We start from the raw sequence: 19,689 nt of genomic DNA, 5'->3' as shown, positions 1-19,689 counted from the left end.
AAATTTTTATATTTATAACGCCCAAAATTTTCATATCACATCAAAAGTAAAATAATTTTGATACTTTAAAGGTGAAATACAGCTTTTTAATGCATACATGAGGTGACAATGAAATTACATTAGAATTGTGCGTTGTATAACATAAAACTGTTGATCTTTTAGGCTTACTAATTGAGGATTAGATTTTGAAATAGTGGAGATTCTTTATTATGATGACAAAGAAAGTTATATTATGAATATAGCCTAAAATATTATATTGAGAGGTAAGAAAATAAAATTTTTAAATAATTATTAAAAAGTGAGAATAACTTAATAGTGATACGTGTAACTAAGAACATGCAATCATGATTGATATTTTAACTATATAATCTGTTAATGTGCTTTTCCTTGAGAATGTGATATGAAATTTCATAGTGATGTGTCCATACATAAAAACTCTTCATTTATTATCAATAATGTGTCCATTAAAAGAAATATTTGTCCATCTCCAACTACATTTGTGTTCATTTATTGTTACTTCTTAATTGATTTGGCAAACATATTTGATGCCGAAAATGTTAGTAACGTTTTTATCTTTTTAAGGTTTCATTCAACATCATCCACTTAATTGCTAGATTAATTATTACATCGACTTTACAAACAAGTTCTTGTACCAAAAATTTTTTATGATTAGTGCAAACTAAACAAGAAAAATTATAGTTAGTTCAAATATTGTCCAGAGCAAAACATTATGCAGAGTATTTACATAGATTCTTTCATTCATACAAGCATAAATGTTCCTTAGATTCCTCTATGACAAAGTAACTTGAAAATGTTATGTATCCACTACACTGAATCAAGTTAACATCTCATAAATATATTAAATATTTACAGAATAGAGTTCAACATTAAACACGTATACATAGATTTTGTATACTGATACTGTGAAGCTACAAGTAAATAATATATGGGACATTTACAAGCATAATGCCCAAAACATTGACATTTACAAATCTAGCTCCTTTCAACCATTTTTAAAATTCTCGCTCTAATATCAAGATTCATCTTAAAACCCCCACCCATACTTACATCGGTTCAACGGTGACATAGACAGTAAATTATTCAACGGACCGAAATGAACAATTTTTCACATATAAGTTTCATTTTAGAGAGTTTCAGAGATTCAGCTTCTTGAATTGTCAAAACATTGACATTTACAAATCTAGCTCCTTGCAACCATTCTTAAAATTCTCGCTCTAATATCAAGAGCCATCTTAAATCTCCCACCCATATTTACATCGGTTCAACGGTGACATAGACGGACCGAAATGAACAATTTTTCACATAAGTTTCGTTTTAGAGAGTTTCAGAGATTCAGCTTCTTGAATTGATATGTGAAATAATAAATATTTTGAAAATTTACACGTTACATATTCTTATATGTATTTACATATCTACAGTAAATTATTATTTGCATATGTATGAAAAGGTGTATTTCACTTTTTCAAAAGTTAACAATTGTGACATTTTTTATGTGAAATTAAAATTGTGGGTATTATAAATATAATATAAAAGATTAAATGTTAGAAGTGTATATACATAAGAATAGTGTGGTATGTAGACAAATGGCTATAAATCTTTTTAGAGCGCTCTCTCTCTCACCATATACGATGACACAGCATCTAAACTTCCCAAACTAAAACATATATTTATGACTTTTATAGCCATGCTACATGTCAAATTCAGGGATGTGGTAATCTGGAGCTAATAACCATAACATGACCTTCATTGTTGAAATATACTTCTGTAACTTTACTAGCACGAAAGGAAAGAAGATAAAGCAACAGTTTGAAGAAAAGCAACAGACCGATCGAATTTATTAAATCGAAATAGTGCAACAATCTCTAATTTCGCTAAAAATTATGATACAACTTGCATCAGTAAGAACTCAGCTGCAGCTTTTATACCAACAGCAAAAGCAACGCAAAACCAGAAATACAAAATAAAATGACTCTTTTTCCAGCAACAACATTCAAATACAGAGAGTTTGTCTTGAATATGTACATACCAGAAATCCTCCCTCCTCTCAATGTAAATGTAGACAATATGTGCAGATATCTTGAGATACCAAAAGGAAAACAAAATGAAGAAAACCGGTTTGATAATATATACCAACAGTTCAAACAAAACAATTTCATATTTACACTTGCCAACTTATTCCTATACAATCCACTGGAATGTTGATTTCGTCACAAAAACAGTATTAGTGATCCCAATGATGAGGAGTGATGACATGTCAAGCGCATCCATCGCTTCAAAAGTGGATGTGTGCACCATTTTTACAATTCCACCACAATATTTACTGCTATCAGTTTTTTACACTTTACATATTGATGCTTGGTTAGAATCATCAAGTTTTCGACGAGCCTATCTTTCTCCAAAGCCGCCTATGAGCAACCTATCATTATCAAGTTTATCAAAATTCTCACCAATTACGAATAAATCTCCAGTTGTAGTCCCCTCTTGGTGCGGGGAACCATGGTTTATGCTGTTTCCCGGGAAGGGTTCCTGCATGGTTAATTCATCAGGAAAACTAGGTAGGTAGTTGAATAAGGCAAAGCATGAGGTATTATTTGCTTTATATATATATATATATAGCAAAACTTCCACTTGTATATATATATATATATATATATATTCTTGGTTTTGTGCTTTTGCAAATTTCTAATATTTTAACTTGTAATTAATAGTCTCAAAAAGAGCACCTGATCTGAATACTCCATGCCCTCAGAATCAAAGAGAATGGGGCGACATCTTTTGTCTTCGTTCATCAAGCTTGAATTCTGAAAGTGGGCAACTAGTGCTGCTTTTCCTTGGATCCGGGCATATGCCAAAGAGGAAACTTTCTCACTATTAAATCTCTCCCATTTCTTTCCACTGAATGCCTGGGATGGAGCAAATTCTCAAAACAAATCATTTCCAGTTCCGTGGTAAGGCTATTAACTAGTTCATGTTCAATCCGGATGTGGCAGGTTTTTATATAACAGACTGACATTCATGAAATACCACTCAATTCTTATATATTTACATATTTAACAACAAGATTTTAATTTTACATGTATAACACTCTGTCTATGCATGAAAAGGTGTATTTCACTCTTTTAAAAATTGAAATAGTTGTGTTCTTAAATGTGATATAAAAGATTTGTGTGGTATAAATGTAGAAAGTTAACATTTAGGTGCTAATTATGTAAATATATTTATGAATACATATGAATTGGGTGGTATGAATGTAAATGTCATGAATAAATAAATAAGAGATATACCAAACAACTTCAAAAAACAAGACATTGTGTACGTCTAATATAAACATGAAATAAGGACCTCAAGGAAAACTGATACCTGATGGAATGAGATGATGTGTGATGGAGATGCCATATTTATGAAAGCGTAGCCAACATTACACTTGTTCTGCCATTGATATTTATGAAATCAGTATAAAGGGACAAAACAAAAATTAATTCTCTTCATTAAAATAAAAATTACCTTAAAGTCAATGGGTAAGTAAAGAAAATCATAAGTACCCTTGTGATTTTCATCTATAGCAGCTAAAAGCATCTCCCGGGTGTACCTGAAGCAAATAGAATGCAGGTCAAACATGCTAAGGTTCACGTAAGTCTGCATGACTTGAGGGAAAAAATAAAGGAGCATTCACATAAATACCACCTAATTCTTATGTAATTAGGTATCTAACACCTAAACTTAACTTTTTACATATATACCACCAAAATCTTTCATAATACACCAAAAATACCACTACTTAATTTTTTTAAGAAGTGAGTACACTTTTCATTCATATGTAAGGTGGCATGCATGTAAAAATTGAAGTTCAGTGTTCAGATATGCAAATACATAAGAAGTAAATGGTACCAATGTAAATCTTCCAAAAAAAGAAATATACTTATTTGGAATATTTTTTATCATTAACGTTGTCCTGGTGTCTTCCCCGTTAATAATCCTGTCAAGATCAAGCTGAAATTGCTTTTTACTTTCAAGTTCAATAGCATTATTGTCAAGTCTGCGCATCCTGCCACGTTCAGTAAATCCTTCCAAGCCAGTGGATCCATGGCCAGCATATTGCAAGCTCCCAGGAAAGATATATCCCGGGCCCATTCTGAACCCAGGTGAAGTACTCTCAGAGATACTTCCATACAACGAGCTTACTGTGTTAATTGGTCGCCTTGGGGGGTAAATACCCGTGTTTCCAAAGGAAGCTGAGCTCAAAAGAGATGAATCAGACACCTCATTTAATTGATCAAAGTGCCTCTCAAAAGGAATACCAGAAGGAGCAGATCCAGCATGATGGTGTGAAGCAGAAAAGAACCCACGATGACTTAAATATGGGAAGCCATGAACCTGTCCACTAGATAATGATGCCTGTCCCAGAGATGACCTAGACCAAGCACAAGACTGTTTATGCTCAGTACGCGTAGTTGGACTGCCCCATAGAAACTGAGGCCCAGTTAACGTTTCAATTTCAGATGAACTTGAAGCCGGAGAACCAGAAGAAGCCATGATGCAAGAACTACAACTCAAATTTGGTATTAAGCCTCCTGCACTCTCTGGAAATGAATGAGATTGATGGAAAGGGATGCCATGAAATGAGTTAGATAGCAAGGGTTCAGCACGATTAATCCTATTATGTTCTTTTCCAATAGGTGCAATCTTCATGGAGTTTGATAATTGGTTAGTGGTAAAATGACTTCCACCACCCAAGACCGAAGATTTTAATGGACTAGTATCAGCTGGACTGCTAAACTGTGCCCATGTACCTATCGTTAATATGAAAGCCAATCAATAACATAAGAACCAACAAAAGGTACGAATTTTAGATTAGAACAACAGGTACAACATTACAAATTGTCAGAATAATGACAGTATTGTAGCACAGCCAAAATACCAGGAGGGGAATTGGTTAATGGTGAACCCACTTGATGCCTATAATTTCTCATTTCATCATGCTCCAGCTCTTGGCCCAGTTGATGTATTATGCTGTATAAATATAACCATAATGTCATCAATAAGAACAACGAAGAAAATTGTAAAGTTGCGAAGGAAAGCCAGTCTCAATAGGACGCAATGGAAAGAAAGGATTCATGTAATTGACCCCAGTTAGTGGGAAAAAGGCTAGTTGTTGTTGCAGAAGGCAAATCTAGCAGCCACTTGAGAGCATACAGGTAAAGAGGAATGAAATACTTTTTAATATCTTCAAATCTGGGTACTAATATCTCATAGAAAATAATCTTAGTTTAAACAATTCATAAAAGAACTTCATAAAATAAATTGATCAAACAGATTTAGCACTTGTTTTCAATGTTTCGATTAGATTATTTATCCAGAGTAAATGCCCCCATACTTGATTATCGCTACAATTAGAAAATACTTCGATAATAGGCTTCACTGAGCTCAAATTTCATATATTTGCTTTCCACGTGGTTGCATACATCACCATTTCAATAAATCATATTGTACCAGGTAAACGGCTATACGGATGAAAGTAAAGCTTATCAAGACCACAAGATTTCATAATCCAACATGTTATCGTTTAGAGCATGGACCAAAAAGTTAAAAAAAACCATAGGCCCTATTTGGGGTCACTTTCTTTTTTTTTCTTTTTTAAAAAAAACAAAAAATAAATAAATAGTATTTGCTTATTTGTTTTTTTTCAATTTTATTTTTGAAACACATAGTATTTTCTTATTTGTTTTTTTTCAATTTTATTTTTGAAACACGAGGCATGTTTTCAAAACATCAAAAACATAAAAATTGTGTTATCGCTGTTTCAAAAATGACTTTCAGAGTTGTCCTAAAACCTTAAATTAGCTTAATCATCATGGGCCGAAATCAACATAACCAAATTAAGCCATTGATCCACAATTAACTCCTAAACTTAATTAATTCATTAATAAATTAATGGAATTATTAAAATTATTTAAATTCAACGGATTAACAAAATACTTAATTAAACTAATAATCATCCAATTAAATCATTAATTATTTAAATGTAACCTAAATAAATTTAATTATAATTACTCAATTTAATAATAAATCTATTTAATTAACTTAATAATTAATCAATTAAATGCATGAAAATTCAAATAAAATATTAATCATTAAATTAAGTTAATAATAATAAAATTAAAACCTTAAATTATTTAAGCATATCATTAAATATATAATAATTAAATAAAACCCTAACAACTTAATTAAAATAATAATTAATTAATTAAATCAATTGAAATTTTGATTAATCCATAAAATTTTAAATCAATTAAAAACTTCAACTTCACAAAACCTTAACTTAATAAAATAATTAATTAATTAAAATTTTCCAATAATTCATCAAAAAAAATTAATTAACATGTTAAAAAATTAAATTAAATTCCAATTATGTTTAAATAATTTTTTAAAAAGAATGGTTTAAAAAAAATTAAAAAAATGCACAACCAAACATATTTTATATTTTTTTTTATTTTTAAAAACATATAAATCATAAGTGTGCCAAACACGTATTCTAAAATAAAAAAACAGAAAACAAAACAAAGTACCAACAAAAACAAAAACAAAAATCAGAAAGTCATCCCAATCAGGTACTTAGCTTTAATAGTTTAGAGTCTAGGAATAGTGTTGCAACTGCTGGATATAGGTCAACAAGTTACGACACTTTGTTCTGATTCAATTATTAAGACTTCATCCATTCAAGTGAAGTTATGATTGTTGGATTACTTATTAACAACCATAATTTATCACATGCAATGATTCAAGGTTTTAATCAAGAAAATAATCAATCAGATCATACATGATCGTGATTTAGAAGCCAAATCATCATTGCTGAAATTTTTATGACATGATTTCTTGATGAAGACTGGCAATAGTAATGATTCCCAGATCACACCATTAAGAATGAAAACCCAACCAATAGAAGTCCATGACCGAAGAAGGTTCATCAATAAGATGTCTGGAGATCAGTATCGAGAGCTGCGAGATTTGGACTATTAGATTGCGGTTTAAAGAAAAATAGGGATTGTATAATCTTTCTAGTTTTAGGGAGAGTAAAAAATAATTATTCATCTTCATTTTCATAGGAAACGTTTACAAGATAAATAGTGAGATAAGATCAACAAATTAGATGGGAGATTTGGACCATTGGATTGCGGTCTAGAGGAAAATACGATAAGATTAACTTCTGTAGTTTTTGGGAGATTAAAAAATGATTATTCCTCTTCTATTTAATAGGAAAGATTTTCAAGATAAATAGCAACAGGAGATCACCAAATTAGATAAGCCACAAAATCCTCATGCTAAAGAAATTTTTTAAAAATTAGAAATTATCTACAATAGAAAATTTTAAAAGCATGATATATAGAGGATAAAATATAATTAAAATATAATTTCCTAAAAATCCCCCCCACCCCCCCAACCCCCAACCAAAAGTTGAGCATTGACCTATCATGCACAACTTAGTTACAAGAAGCTCAAAACAAAGCCTGAAAATTCATTTAGTGAACATAAACTTTATTTGTTAAGCAGGAGGACGAAATAGCATGCAAATAATTCCATAATCGATCTTTTTTTTTAAGTGTCTCTCAATCTCCACATATTTTGTATGATCGTATTGCACTAAAGTTTTTATAATGCTTATGGCAGCTTTATTGTCATAAAACAACTTCATTTGCATGATTATCGGAATCTGCGGTTCTCCAAGAATTCACTTCAACCATAACATTTAACATACATCAGTAGTTATAGCCATATATTCTGCCTTGGCACTGCTCCTCGCCAGCACATTATATTTCTTACTTTGCCATGTAACCAACATTCTCGGGACATTGGTATAGCATTCGGAAGTCAATCACCAATCAATAACTGAACCAACCAAATCTGCAAGTGTATGCTTTTATGTTATGTTGTGTCTTCTTTTGAAAGTATAAGCCCTTGCATGGTGAGCTTTTTAGATGTCTAAGAATCTTATTAACTGCTTCAAGCTATTTCTCATAGGGAGAATTAATAAATTGACATATCAAACTCACAGCAAAAGCAATATTTTGACCGACTATGTGATAAGTGTATCAACTTTCCGACCAATATCGAACTGTATTCACTATATCACTTTCTTTCTCATCTCTCAGCTTCTAATTGGGATCAATTAGAGTGTTTGTAGGTTTACAGCCACTCAACTCGTTTCCTTTAAAAGATCAAGAACATACTTCCATCTGGAGACAACGATCTCTTTCTTTAATAAAATAATCTCCATGCCAAGGAAATACCAATGATATCATAAATTGTTGGTCTCAAAAACTGATGTAAGAGAAGTTTTCAAATGGTGCATCTCATATACATCATCTTCGATGAAAATTATATCATCCGCGTACATAATCAATATGGTCATCTTCCCATCCTTTAAATGTCTAAAGAATATTGTAGGATCTTCTTACTCTTTAGCATTCACCTGACTTTAACAAGCAGAGTAATTTTAAAATCACGCTCTTTGTGACTGTTTCAGGCCTCTATAAAGACCTTTTTGGTTTACACACCTTTGTGTTGAACTTCTCATTAAAACCTGGAGGTGTGTTCATGTACACTTCTTCTAATTCCCCACAGAGAAGTTTATATCTAATTATTATAGGGGTCAATTAACATAGCTAGAAGTGATGGAAGATATTTTATTAAATTTAATTTTGTGATTGGAGCAAATGCCCTTAAATAATAAAATGTCGTAGTCCTAAGTGGATCCCTTGACAACCAGTCGAGCATTGTTCTATTCTAGAGAGCCATTAGAATTATACTTGATTATAAACACCCACTTGCACCTTACAGTTGTCTTCCCTCTAGGTAAATCCAGCAATTCACATGTGCCAATTTTTTCAAAAGCTTTACCTCCTCGAAGATAGCCTCCTTCTACTTGGGAAATTTTAGAACACCCTAAATAGTAGTAGGAGTCTCCATATAAGAAAATTGTGAGGGTGAAAGTAGGAAAAATGGGAGAGAGATCTTCATATAACACATAATAAAACAATAAATGTTGGGGGAAAGATCTTACCACCTTATAGCAGTAGTAAGAAGACTAGAATCGTTAGACTTGGAATTAGAACTAGACTAAGGTTCAAGACTAGAACGCTCAAAAATGAAAGATTAACTGGACTGAATATGGGAAAAAAGCTTGGTGAGGACATTACTACCTGGAGTATTTATGAATTTTATGCAATGCAAAAGATTCGTAGAATATTACTTTTGAATAGCCCTCAGGCGAGTAAACAAGTCAAATGGTACCAATGTCGCAGTTATTTTTTATATTTCCTCTCAGTTTTTTGTTATATGATCATGAACATCACGAGATGACATTGCAGACTAGCTTGAATCATCCTCAATATCTAAGAAACTCAACCCACTTTCATCTAATATAATATAACTTGAATTTTGAGGTAGAATAATCAAGGTTGGAGAGGACTATTTAGTGAATATTCGGTTTGAAAAAATATCATAAAAAATAATAGACAAATTTTTGTTTTTGAAAATGAGAAGAATATTTTTCAATGGTAACAAATATTTTTCTTAGAAATAGGAACAAAGACTTATACCGCTTTTGAGTGGGAGCATAGCCAACAAACACCTTTTTAGCTTGGGTTCTAAGTTTTCCTTAGTTATGACTATGAATGTGAATAAATGCAATGCACCCAAGCATCTTTAAAGGTAAAGAACACGAGAGTCAATTTTTTTGGTAAATTTATAAAAAATATTAAAAGGTGCTTCAAAGTTTAAAGCCTAATTGGGTGTTCTATTTATGATGAATGTAAAAGTAAAAGTCGTTTCGCCTCAAAAAAATATTTTGGCACCTAATTAGTAAACAGTAATACCCGAGCCACTTCCAATAAATTTGCTTTTTCTTTCAACCACACTCTTTTATTGTGGAGTGTCGACAAGAAGTTTGATGAACTATTCATTTCATGTAAAAATTTAACTAAAAAAATTTTTGAAATAATTTGTCATTATCACTCTAAAATATTTAAATAATTTTTTGAAATTGTGTCTGTACTGGTGTAAAAAAACTTAAAAATTGTTTCTACTTAAACAAATCTAACTTAATCTTGCGAAGATCTAATAACAAAATAAGTTTGACTTCCTATCTCAGCTATTAACAAGAGGAAACTATCAACAATTTTGACATTTATATTGCATACACAAGATTTATAGAATGAAAACAATTTAGAGTAACAAGTGGCTAGAGGGTTACCATTTTGTACTATAGAGCGCAACAAGTAAAGGACAACATTGGAGATTAAAATAATTTGAGTAGGTGCATCAAAGCGTACAAAAAAAAAAAAAAAATCCTGAGTTTCTTCAACAATGGCTCAATAAGCTCAACCTTTGCATTTGAGTTTTGATTTCCAATTTGAAGGTTTATCATGAAACTTCCAATATATCTTCATATACCATGATTTTTTGCGATGCTCGCAACTTGATTTCTTATGCCCTTAATTGTTTATATAAACCCCTTTTGACGCAAGAGTTGTCATGTTCATTGTCACAAAGGGAATTCGTGTGGCATAATCGTCTTGACATTTCACGTCTAATCTCATAAAAACATCTCGAATATGGGCTAGCGGTTTCCTACCGAGAATGCGACCTTGAATTTTGTCTATACCCCGATTAAGGTCGGCTATAAACATATAAACTGATCACTTTCCTCTCTTCCTATGGTGAGGTTTGAATTGTCTAAATTACCATCATAACATTGATCAAGTTTCTTCCATAATGTTACCAACTTATTGTAATAGACAGTAATATCACAATCATTTTGCTTGGATTTCCAAAGTTGAGTTTTCAACACAAAAATTCGAGAATAATGCTCTAGCTTTGAATAAGGACCTCGAATGGCCACCCAAATATCTTGTGAAGCGAGAAGAAATAGACGAGGCTTTCTAATAACAGATTCCATGAAGTTGAACCAATCTATAACAGGTGAATTTTCAAACTATCATTTTATTCAAGTTAGGGTCACCAGCAATAGATTTCAAAATTTCTCTAGTTAAATGCCCAATTTTGACTCTCTCAACGATCACAAATTTTATGGATTGAGCCCACTCGATATAGTTGTACCCATTGAGTTTTATAACTATTGGATAAGGGGGTGAATTCTGAGAATAATATTCAATTGATAAAACCAAGAGAGAAGTTGTAGGGTGAAGCAAAATGATTTCAGAATTACTGGACAAAATAGAGATGAAAAAATTTCTTTGGACTCCAAGCATCTTCGCTGACTTATACGACATCATCAAAGCGTGAGGAGAGTAGTGCACATGTAGTGGCTACCATGAGGAAAAAATGCACTAACTGCTAAAAGGAGTTTAGGCAGTTAATGCGACAAAAGAGGACTATCACGAGAGGCAAGACTCACAAACTAGCAAACCAAGCGGAGTACAATAATAATTCCTCTTCAATTTTATAGCAAACGTTTACAAGATAAATAGTAAGGTAATATCACTAAATTAGGTAAGGCACAAAAATCAGCAAAAAAAATCTTCATGCTAAGAAAAGGAAACCATAACTGCAATTTACCAAGAATAAAAAATTCTAAATTAAGAAATACTTCAAATAGAAGATACTGAAAATAGAACTTCCTAAAAATCCAACATATGAAGTTTAAACTTATTTGGGATAAGTTTGCTCTTTATTTATTAAGTTAATCTAAGGATAAAATTCGCCTTAAATTTTATAATTAATTAAGGAAAATAAAAAATGTATTTGTCCATTTAAAGGTTTGATATGGGCAATTGAACACAATCAACTCTCCCAAAACTCACTCCCTTCCTCTTACTCTTTATCCTTTCAGGCCCCAACCACGACATTTCCACAGTCATCAATTTTATTGCTTGTACCATCAACTCTAATAACCATCAAGATAACCTACAGACATCTATAGCTGCTTGGCCGCCACTTCTTGAAGCTTCATAATTATCAATAAACTCACTAAACTGATGTGTGCCATTAAAAATTAGCGCATCTGTAGAAAGAAGAATTAGGTTTCTATTTTGCAATTGACACAAGCAGAGGAACAATTCAACAAACCTACCTGGTGTTCAGTAAATAAATAATTTAAAAGAGAAGAGGACCTTGCTATCCATATCAAGAACTAATCAAAATCAGAGGAGCCACTTATTGTGGACTTGCATCATCATGTTCAAAGGTCAGAATCATAACATGCAAGACAGCTTACACAATAATATATCAAGGGCACAGCCTCTCATGCTGGAAATTTAGTTCATTTTACAGGCAAAATGAATGAATGACTCCAATGCAGAAAATACGATTAATAATCGATTTACTTCAAAAAAAAAAAAAAGGAATCATGGTTCATCCCAACAGAAAATCATCGTCTGTAAATGTCAGTTTGGATCCTTCATTAAAAAATTTTACTTCTCCTTCAAGTGTTAATTGATTCATACAAGTTTTGGGATCTTGTAGTGCTTTGATCAATGACTCCCTCATCTCTTTAGATAAAATAAGGGTGTCATAAATATTGAGCATGTCAATCGAACTCATTAACAACACATTGAAAGTTTTCACAGTTATATAGAAAGTAGTTATCATCATAAAAGATGAGTGATAAAAACATTCAAATCGAGCCTAACCACGAATCTACAATTGTATCCATAAAATGTAAATGTTTATATCCATAATACCTAATTATTCTAATTCAAAAGCCTCTATGAGCATAACAACAATTATGGAAATTTAATATTTTGCTAATATAACCCCTCAAAATGATGTTGGTTTGTCAAGAAACATCAACCGATTCACAAGAAATTAAAGATTTTATCATGTCATGATCCTTGCAAATGCATCAGCAATCTAAAAATTTGCAGAAATAAGAGGAAGAATAGCACGTGTTGAGTTGAAAGCTTTGAAAATTAAATGATAGTCAAATTTGACATGATTTGTGCACTCAAAACAAGCAGGATTAGTCACAATTTGAATTGCATCATTGATAGAAAGGAGTGGGGTTACTCTGAGGAGAAATTAAGTTCAAAAATAAGTCTACAACTCAAAATGATCTTAAAACATATGGTAAACATGAGTCAATAGATAATTCGAACATACAAATTGCTTCTTGTTATTCCATGAAATCAAAATCTCGCTATGAAACATATACCCACGATGATACCATTGGGCATCAAAATACCCGGCCCACTAGGCATCACTGTGTGATATAAGATGAAGAGAACTAGTTTGAAATAACAAAATAATAAAAAAAGTGGCTCACTAAGATAACAAATAATCTGACAAACAACAGCGTAAGTGTAAAAGACTAGAAGCTTGCATAAAATGAATGAATTGCTGAGCATCACAAAAAAAATATATCAAGTCAAATGATTGTTCAATAACTTAAGCTGCATACCAACTATCAAAATATAGTAAGATAAGGGAGAAGTTCATCTTCCTCGCCAAACTTTGTGTGCCTGACTAAGGAATAAAATTATGTGTACACCCAGTTGATCTAATAAAGCTAGAAGAATTAGTGTGAACTTCCAAACCGAAGAAATAAGAGAAAAAGATTGGACAAAACAAGTTAAGGATTTTTGTATATGGCTGCACACATGTCCTTCAAATTATTTGGACAAAACCTACTTCACAATTACTAGCCTCTAAATATAATGAGGACTATGAAAAGAAGTTAATGAAGCCTGAAAAACCATTACCAATTCGGAGTATGAAAGCTTCTAGGAGAACGTTTAGAATATATGACTAAATTCAAGCTCGAAGTTTCAATTGACGGATCAATTTGGTAATGCTATGGTGTTCTCTTTTATACAGAAAAACATGTTTGCATTGTTTAGGGCTAGAAATTAAATCATCAAAATCAGAAAGAACATATACCTCTTTCAAGGCTCAAGATGAGTATGAAGAAAAAAAAAACTTTAATGGTTAAAAAAAAGATGAGTGATGTGAAATCTTTTGGAGCATGGATTATAACAAAAAAAATTTTGTGAGAAGTGTTATAACCCATTGGAGCGTGACTTCTCCCGCAAAATTGGCACGTGATCAGTTGTTCCCGTTAAAACAGCCCCCCTTCCCTTTTGATCCCTACCTATTCTATCCCCTTTCCTTTTCTATCTACTAATCCCCCTTATACATATGTGATGTTCGCATACGTTAGAGGATATCATTTTGCTTATGGTTTCATATGTGATGTTCACTTACGTTAGAGGATATCATTTCTATCTTTTTCCCGCTTATTCTACTCTTCCCGTTGTGGTCCTTGCTTCTAGCCGCAAAGGCATTTCGGCCCATTTTTTTGTTGTTGTGCCTGCTTCCAGCCGCCGTCCAACAACAGCAGAAACCCTCCAACCCTCCAACCCTCCTCCAGTTGTTGTCCTTGCTTCCAACTTTCCAGCAGCAGCGCCTTCGGGCTCTCTTTTTGCGGTTGTCCTTGCTTCCATCCACCTTCCAGCAGCCGCACCAACCTTTCGGCCCTCTCCCTGCTACCGGACATTCCCTTATACCCCGGTTCCTGTTGCCCGGATAGAGGCACCAACTTTGGTTGTTGCCCAGTCCACTGCCGCCTTCCCTACTCTCTTCTACACCGTCGCCACTTGTTTTCGGCTTCCTCCTAGGTGGCCACACTCACTTCCCCGTTATTCGGTGTCATAGCCCTAAGTTGTCAACTACTTTCTAGCACAACCGCAGCTTCTGTACCTCCCGTCCGGCCTATCGCTCTCCTTTAGAAATCTATTCTTGTGTTTTGTGTTGTTTCTTTTCTAATTTTAAATCATTGTCGCCATCGTTATTTATTGTTTATGTGTTTGTGTTGAGGATTCACTATTATAGTTTTAAAGTCAGCAATAAAATTTGGTTTTAAGTCGTGGTTTGTGTTAACTCCGATATCAAAGAAGCTTCATGCTTTCCACTTGAAAGTTCTCTATGCTCGCAATGTGCAAAAAGGTTATACATGCTCACCTATCACCAAAGTGTTAAGTCAAAGAATAGACGAGTGAGACCCTCGTGTGCTCAATCTTGATAAGAATTAGTGACTTCCCTTAGCAAGAATGAGAGGACGAGAAAGAGGGGAAATAGAATTAATTATGCCTCTCTTACACATCTCTAGATTCATGGACAATGATCTAGGGCATAAGGTTTATATTCCAAACATCAAAAAAATTATGTAGCTTTTTTTTGGTTTTAAGCATGACCAATTTACATGGGTTTTTTTATTCTTCCTTCCAAAATATTCCATGGCATCTCAATATTCTCATTAAGGATAAATCATTACAATGATTTTAGCAATGGAGTGGACTCACCAATTCTATTTTAATGCCTATAGAGGCAATGCCATTGAGATAGAAGGAATAAGCTGCAAGGAGAATGCACTCTTTGAAGAAGTCAATATATCACTTACGCGCGGGGCGTCCCCGCATGACGCAGGAGCGGGATCTCTAGCAGTAGAAAGTCCCGCTAGTGAACAGGCCGGCTCAATCGAGGCCGGTCCAAGCTCAACCCAGGTCGAGCAGACTTGGATGGGAGTTTGACAAGGGCGAGCGGCCTCCAGCGCCATATCCTCCTTCCTTTTATGTAATTTCCTAATGGGAGCTTTCCTTTTCTATTTTCCCGCTGTGAAAGGTCTTTAAATTGTTATTTTTTGGATTTAGGGTTTAGTGTTTTGATGTGTGTTGATTTCCTATTCCTGTGAGTCCTTTTTTGCTTTGTGGATTATATCCGAAGATGTGGTAGTGCTCCAACTATATCCTACTCCAAGGCAGTGATTGTATATCTTCTTTTATCTTCACCTAACCTTCCCTTCCCTTCTCCCTTAGTCGCCGGCCACCCCAACCCTTCCCAACTATCTCCGGCCCACTTTGCAGCCTCCAAACCTGCTGTCCAACCCTTCCAAATCTACTGTCCAGCCCGCAGCCCGATGTTTTGCAACCTAACCTGCCACCCAACACTTCATCTTTCCTGCCACAACCCCCACTAGCCATCCGGATCCGCTGGGCCAACCTCCACCGCCCTTGGGATATACTTTCGAGGTGTTGCATTTCATGTTTTGAAGAGTCGTTGTAACCGATTTCAGATTCAATAATAATATTTATGTTTCTTTTATGGATCGGGCTTTTTCTTCCAGCATCAATCACCATCCTTGTCGCTCTAGGAAGTAAGATATGGGTCATTATTAATTAACGAAAGTCGCCAAAAAGAAATGGGGATTATCCCCATGGATGATGTTGCTCAATGTCATGCTAAAAATGATGTTACTCACTACAAAAGCATTGAGAAGCAAGAAAAATTTGACAACATGGACCACAACTTGAAGTAGAGAGAGAGAAAGTACATCCTTAAAAAGGTGCATGTGCATCTAGTGGTTACATGCTCAAAAGCCTCCCCCTTCCCCTTCTTATTTCTAGGGGACTTTGCAAGTGAAGGCTCCATCAAGATAGCCTTCACTTTTGGCTCCACATTATTGAAATATAGTAAAAGATGAAGACATCTAGTGCAGTGACATGGGCATCATCACCTCACATAAGTGTTCAAATGATCCTACTCGCCAAAGTGTGATAAAATTAATAATAATGTGGAAATTCAGTGTGGTACTGCTGGTATGTCCTCAAATTTTAAGCTGCTATAAAGGTTTAAAGCTGTAGGAGGCCTTTTGATATTCTTCACATCACCAGCTCACTTCAAGGCATAGCTCGCAAACCAAAAAATTAAGAAAAATTAAGATTCTCTTTTTTTCTCATCTTAGTAATTTATTCAAAAAAAAATCCAGGCATAGCTCACTCACCAAAAAATTAAGAATAATTGAGATTCGCTTATTTTCTCATATTAGTAATTTTATTTAAAAACTAAAAGCCAGCTGATTAATCACTCCATTTTAGTTTATTTGAAATCAATTTGCCTTTAGTTGAGCATGGCCGCTTGAAATCAATTCCATTCAACATGGCATCTACTCAGTATATGTGCATTAAAACTTATGAGATTTCACACGTGCACACATGTATACAAGTATAGATTTATATTACATGGGTATAATTATACATAGCATAATGCATGCACATTAGAATAACACATATATAATATTAAGTATAAAAATCTAACTATTAATCAAAATTTTAGAAAATATAATCACTAGAAATCTAAGTGCATGGCCTCAACCTCATTAAGAATCATGCTAACAAAAGGATGTCGGAGCATCAAGCATAATCGCGAGCTAATAAGGCACCGATTCTAATCGCGGAATTCACGTGATACCACAACTAGCGGGAATAGCGATCACAGGAATATCAATTGCGAGACTTTTTTTTATTTATTTGCAATTTTCAACAATTTTCTTCTTTTGTTTCTTTTCTTTTTTGTTCTCACATATTTTCAGATTTCAAAATTAGGTGATTTTCTAATAAAAAATATTTGTACGTGTGTATTGGGTTGTTTTGAGATTTCAGTTTACTGATTTTATGAATTGAGAGATGTTTCTCTAAATTTTGCTCTCTAAAGTGTTGTATATCTTCCTTTTACAAGTGTATTTTTACCTTGCTTAGAAGTAAGTGATGGATCCTCCTCGTCTATATCTCGCAATTTGGTCGTCCAACTTGTTGATTTCAGTCCATGAAGCCACTGACGGCTTCAAATCTACTGATCTACCCCAAAATCCATTCCAAACACTGTCAACCAAATAGATTGTCCTTCCCAAATTATTCTACGAGCACTAGAATGATATCATATGACATCTGAACCTGACAAATCCTAAATTTGAAGGGATTTGTCCATCCTACACATAAATCAAGAATCATACAACTTAATCTAAGAAGGTATGGCCACCCTAAACCAAAAAAAAAAGTTTTCTAACATTATCTACCTAGCCATGGCCACCCTAACCCAAAACCATATCTTCCTTTTCCATCAAAACTTCATTGGAAGAATCAGGTATCTTGCGGCCAAGGAGAAACCCACAACAAGATGTTCAAAAACTCACCATATAAGATATGTAAAGAAAAATACGCCAATTGCAACAGAAGCTAGCCGCCTATGAGAGGAGAAGATCCGTTGAGATTACTTATAGCCATAATGATGACTCGCCAGATCGAGAGGAGGAAATAATCCCTTCCGCCAGGTAGTTTCACGTGAGGAAAAATAATTACCTGGATGATTTAGCATTAGCATATCAGAGGAGAAACCAAGCTTATGGAGTAAAAATTGACTAGCCAAATTTTGACAGTCACATGGACCCAAAGGAATTTCATCAAAAAGCTCCAGGCAATAGAACAAATTTTTGAGTATGAGGACCTTCCACCGAACATAAGAATAAAGCTAGCAGCTATTAAGTTAAAGAAGATGTATATGTATCTTGCTCGGGATCAAGTGGTGGAACCTCCTCGATGCCCATATCTCACAATCCAACTTTCTAATTTCAGCCAAAACAGCCACCAACGACATCGAACCTGCTGTCCAACAGCAGGTTGATCCCCAAAATCCCTTCAAAACACAAGTTGACCACACATATTAGCCTTCCTTCATTATTCCACAATTGCTACCCCAATAAATCCCCTACTAAACATCTTTTGGGAGCCCTAAAACGATATCATCGAGTATGAAATTTAGACTTCATTGTAGAAAGTGTGTCTACTTGCATGCAAAGTTTATGACTCGTCACATATTGAAAAGTAAATGTGTTTAAAATTGGTATTTATATCCTCAATTTGAATGAGATATAAGGTCAAATATGTTCATTATTCAAGACATTGACAAGCACAGACCACTTGGACCAAGTGTCAACCTCTAGACTGCTTATGTGAGCTTAAACGTTTGCAGTCTCCTCAAAAAAAAAGGTTCCAAAACTTGCAACCGCCTCCAATGAAATTACTCAGCTATCTCCAATCATAAACTCAGTAATTGACCTTAATTAAGAACCTTCATCAAGTTCCTCCGTATGAAAGCAATATACCATAGGTTGTATGCCATATGAATGTGGTATAGCTAAGTATTGCACGAGCAAATGAAGATGGATTTCCGGTCTCATCATCACATACAAATACGTAAATATTAAGGAGGATCAGCAAAGTTTAAAAAGAAAAGTATTCAAGACAAACTATGCTTAAGTATTAAATTTAGAGAATAAGAAGGAAAAAATGCAAATGAGTTTTTTACTTACCTCCTCCGCGCACCACCTGGTCGACTAGGTTCGAGTTTAATTCTCTTCCCAGCAATTTCACAACCATTCAATGACCGTAGGGCATCCTCTGCCGCTCTAACATCATAATACTCGATGAACTTATGGTGCTTCTTGTGTGGTGTCTCCCTTATCTACATAATTTCCATAAAAGCTGAACTTACTAACACCAAAACTATTCAATATTTTTTTGGTGATTCTTCTAACTGATCTCCATTAAAAATATAAATGCATATAAAGATAATAGCAATAAAGGTTTTCTTAATATTACCACTCAGCTACTAGCATAGACAATAAAATAAGAGCAAAACATGTCAAGAAAGTAAATCTAAACCTCCTTCACTTCCCCAGCCGTCCCAAATATTTGACGAAGATCATCATTAGAGACTGATGGATCCAGATTAAAAGCGACAAGAGTTCCTTGATTTATATCTTTATCAGATGGGTTATCCTTGAAAAAAATAAATGCAAGAAGAAATATTCAGCATGAATAT

The 19,689-nt window shown here is 33.8% G+C and overlaps 1 protein-coding gene across 1 annotated transcript in view; it reads right to left on the bottom strand.

Annotated features, from left to right (window-relative positions):
* Window positions 1-1,975: 1,975 nt before the first annotated feature.
* Window positions 1,976-19,689, bottom strand: part of LOC110022659 (protein MEI2-like 2) — a 35,368-nt gene continuing 17,654 nt past the window's right edge. The window contains exons 6-13 of the mRNA XM_020721720.1: window positions 19,530-19,646; window positions 19,178-19,329; window positions 4,940-5,031; window positions 3,941-4,811; window positions 3,526-3,610; window positions 3,382-3,450; window positions 2,745-2,924; window positions 1,976-2,547 (exon numbers count right to left, since the gene is read on the bottom strand). Of these exons, the coding sequence (XP_020577379.1) occupies window positions 2,407-2,547; window positions 2,745-2,924; window positions 3,382-3,450; window positions 3,526-3,610; window positions 3,941-4,811; window positions 4,940-5,031; window positions 19,178-19,329; window positions 19,530-19,646 (1,707 nt within the window). The 3' untranslated portion in view covers window positions 1,976-2,406. The remainder of the gene's footprint in view (window positions 2,548-2,744; window positions 2,925-3,381; window positions 3,451-3,525; window positions 3,611-3,940; window positions 4,812-4,939; window positions 5,032-19,177; window positions 19,330-19,529; window positions 19,647-19,689) is intronic.

The sequence above is a fragment of the Phalaenopsis equestris genome, unplaced genomic scaffold (assembly GCF_001263595.1).
Source record: "Phalaenopsis equestris unplaced genomic scaffold, ASM126359v1 Scaffold000202, whole genome shotgun sequence".
Classification (NCBI taxonomy): Eukaryota; Viridiplantae; Streptophyta; class Magnoliopsida; order Asparagales; family Orchidaceae; genus Phalaenopsis; species Phalaenopsis equestris.
This window is presented reverse-complemented; position numbering and strand designations above follow the sequence as displayed.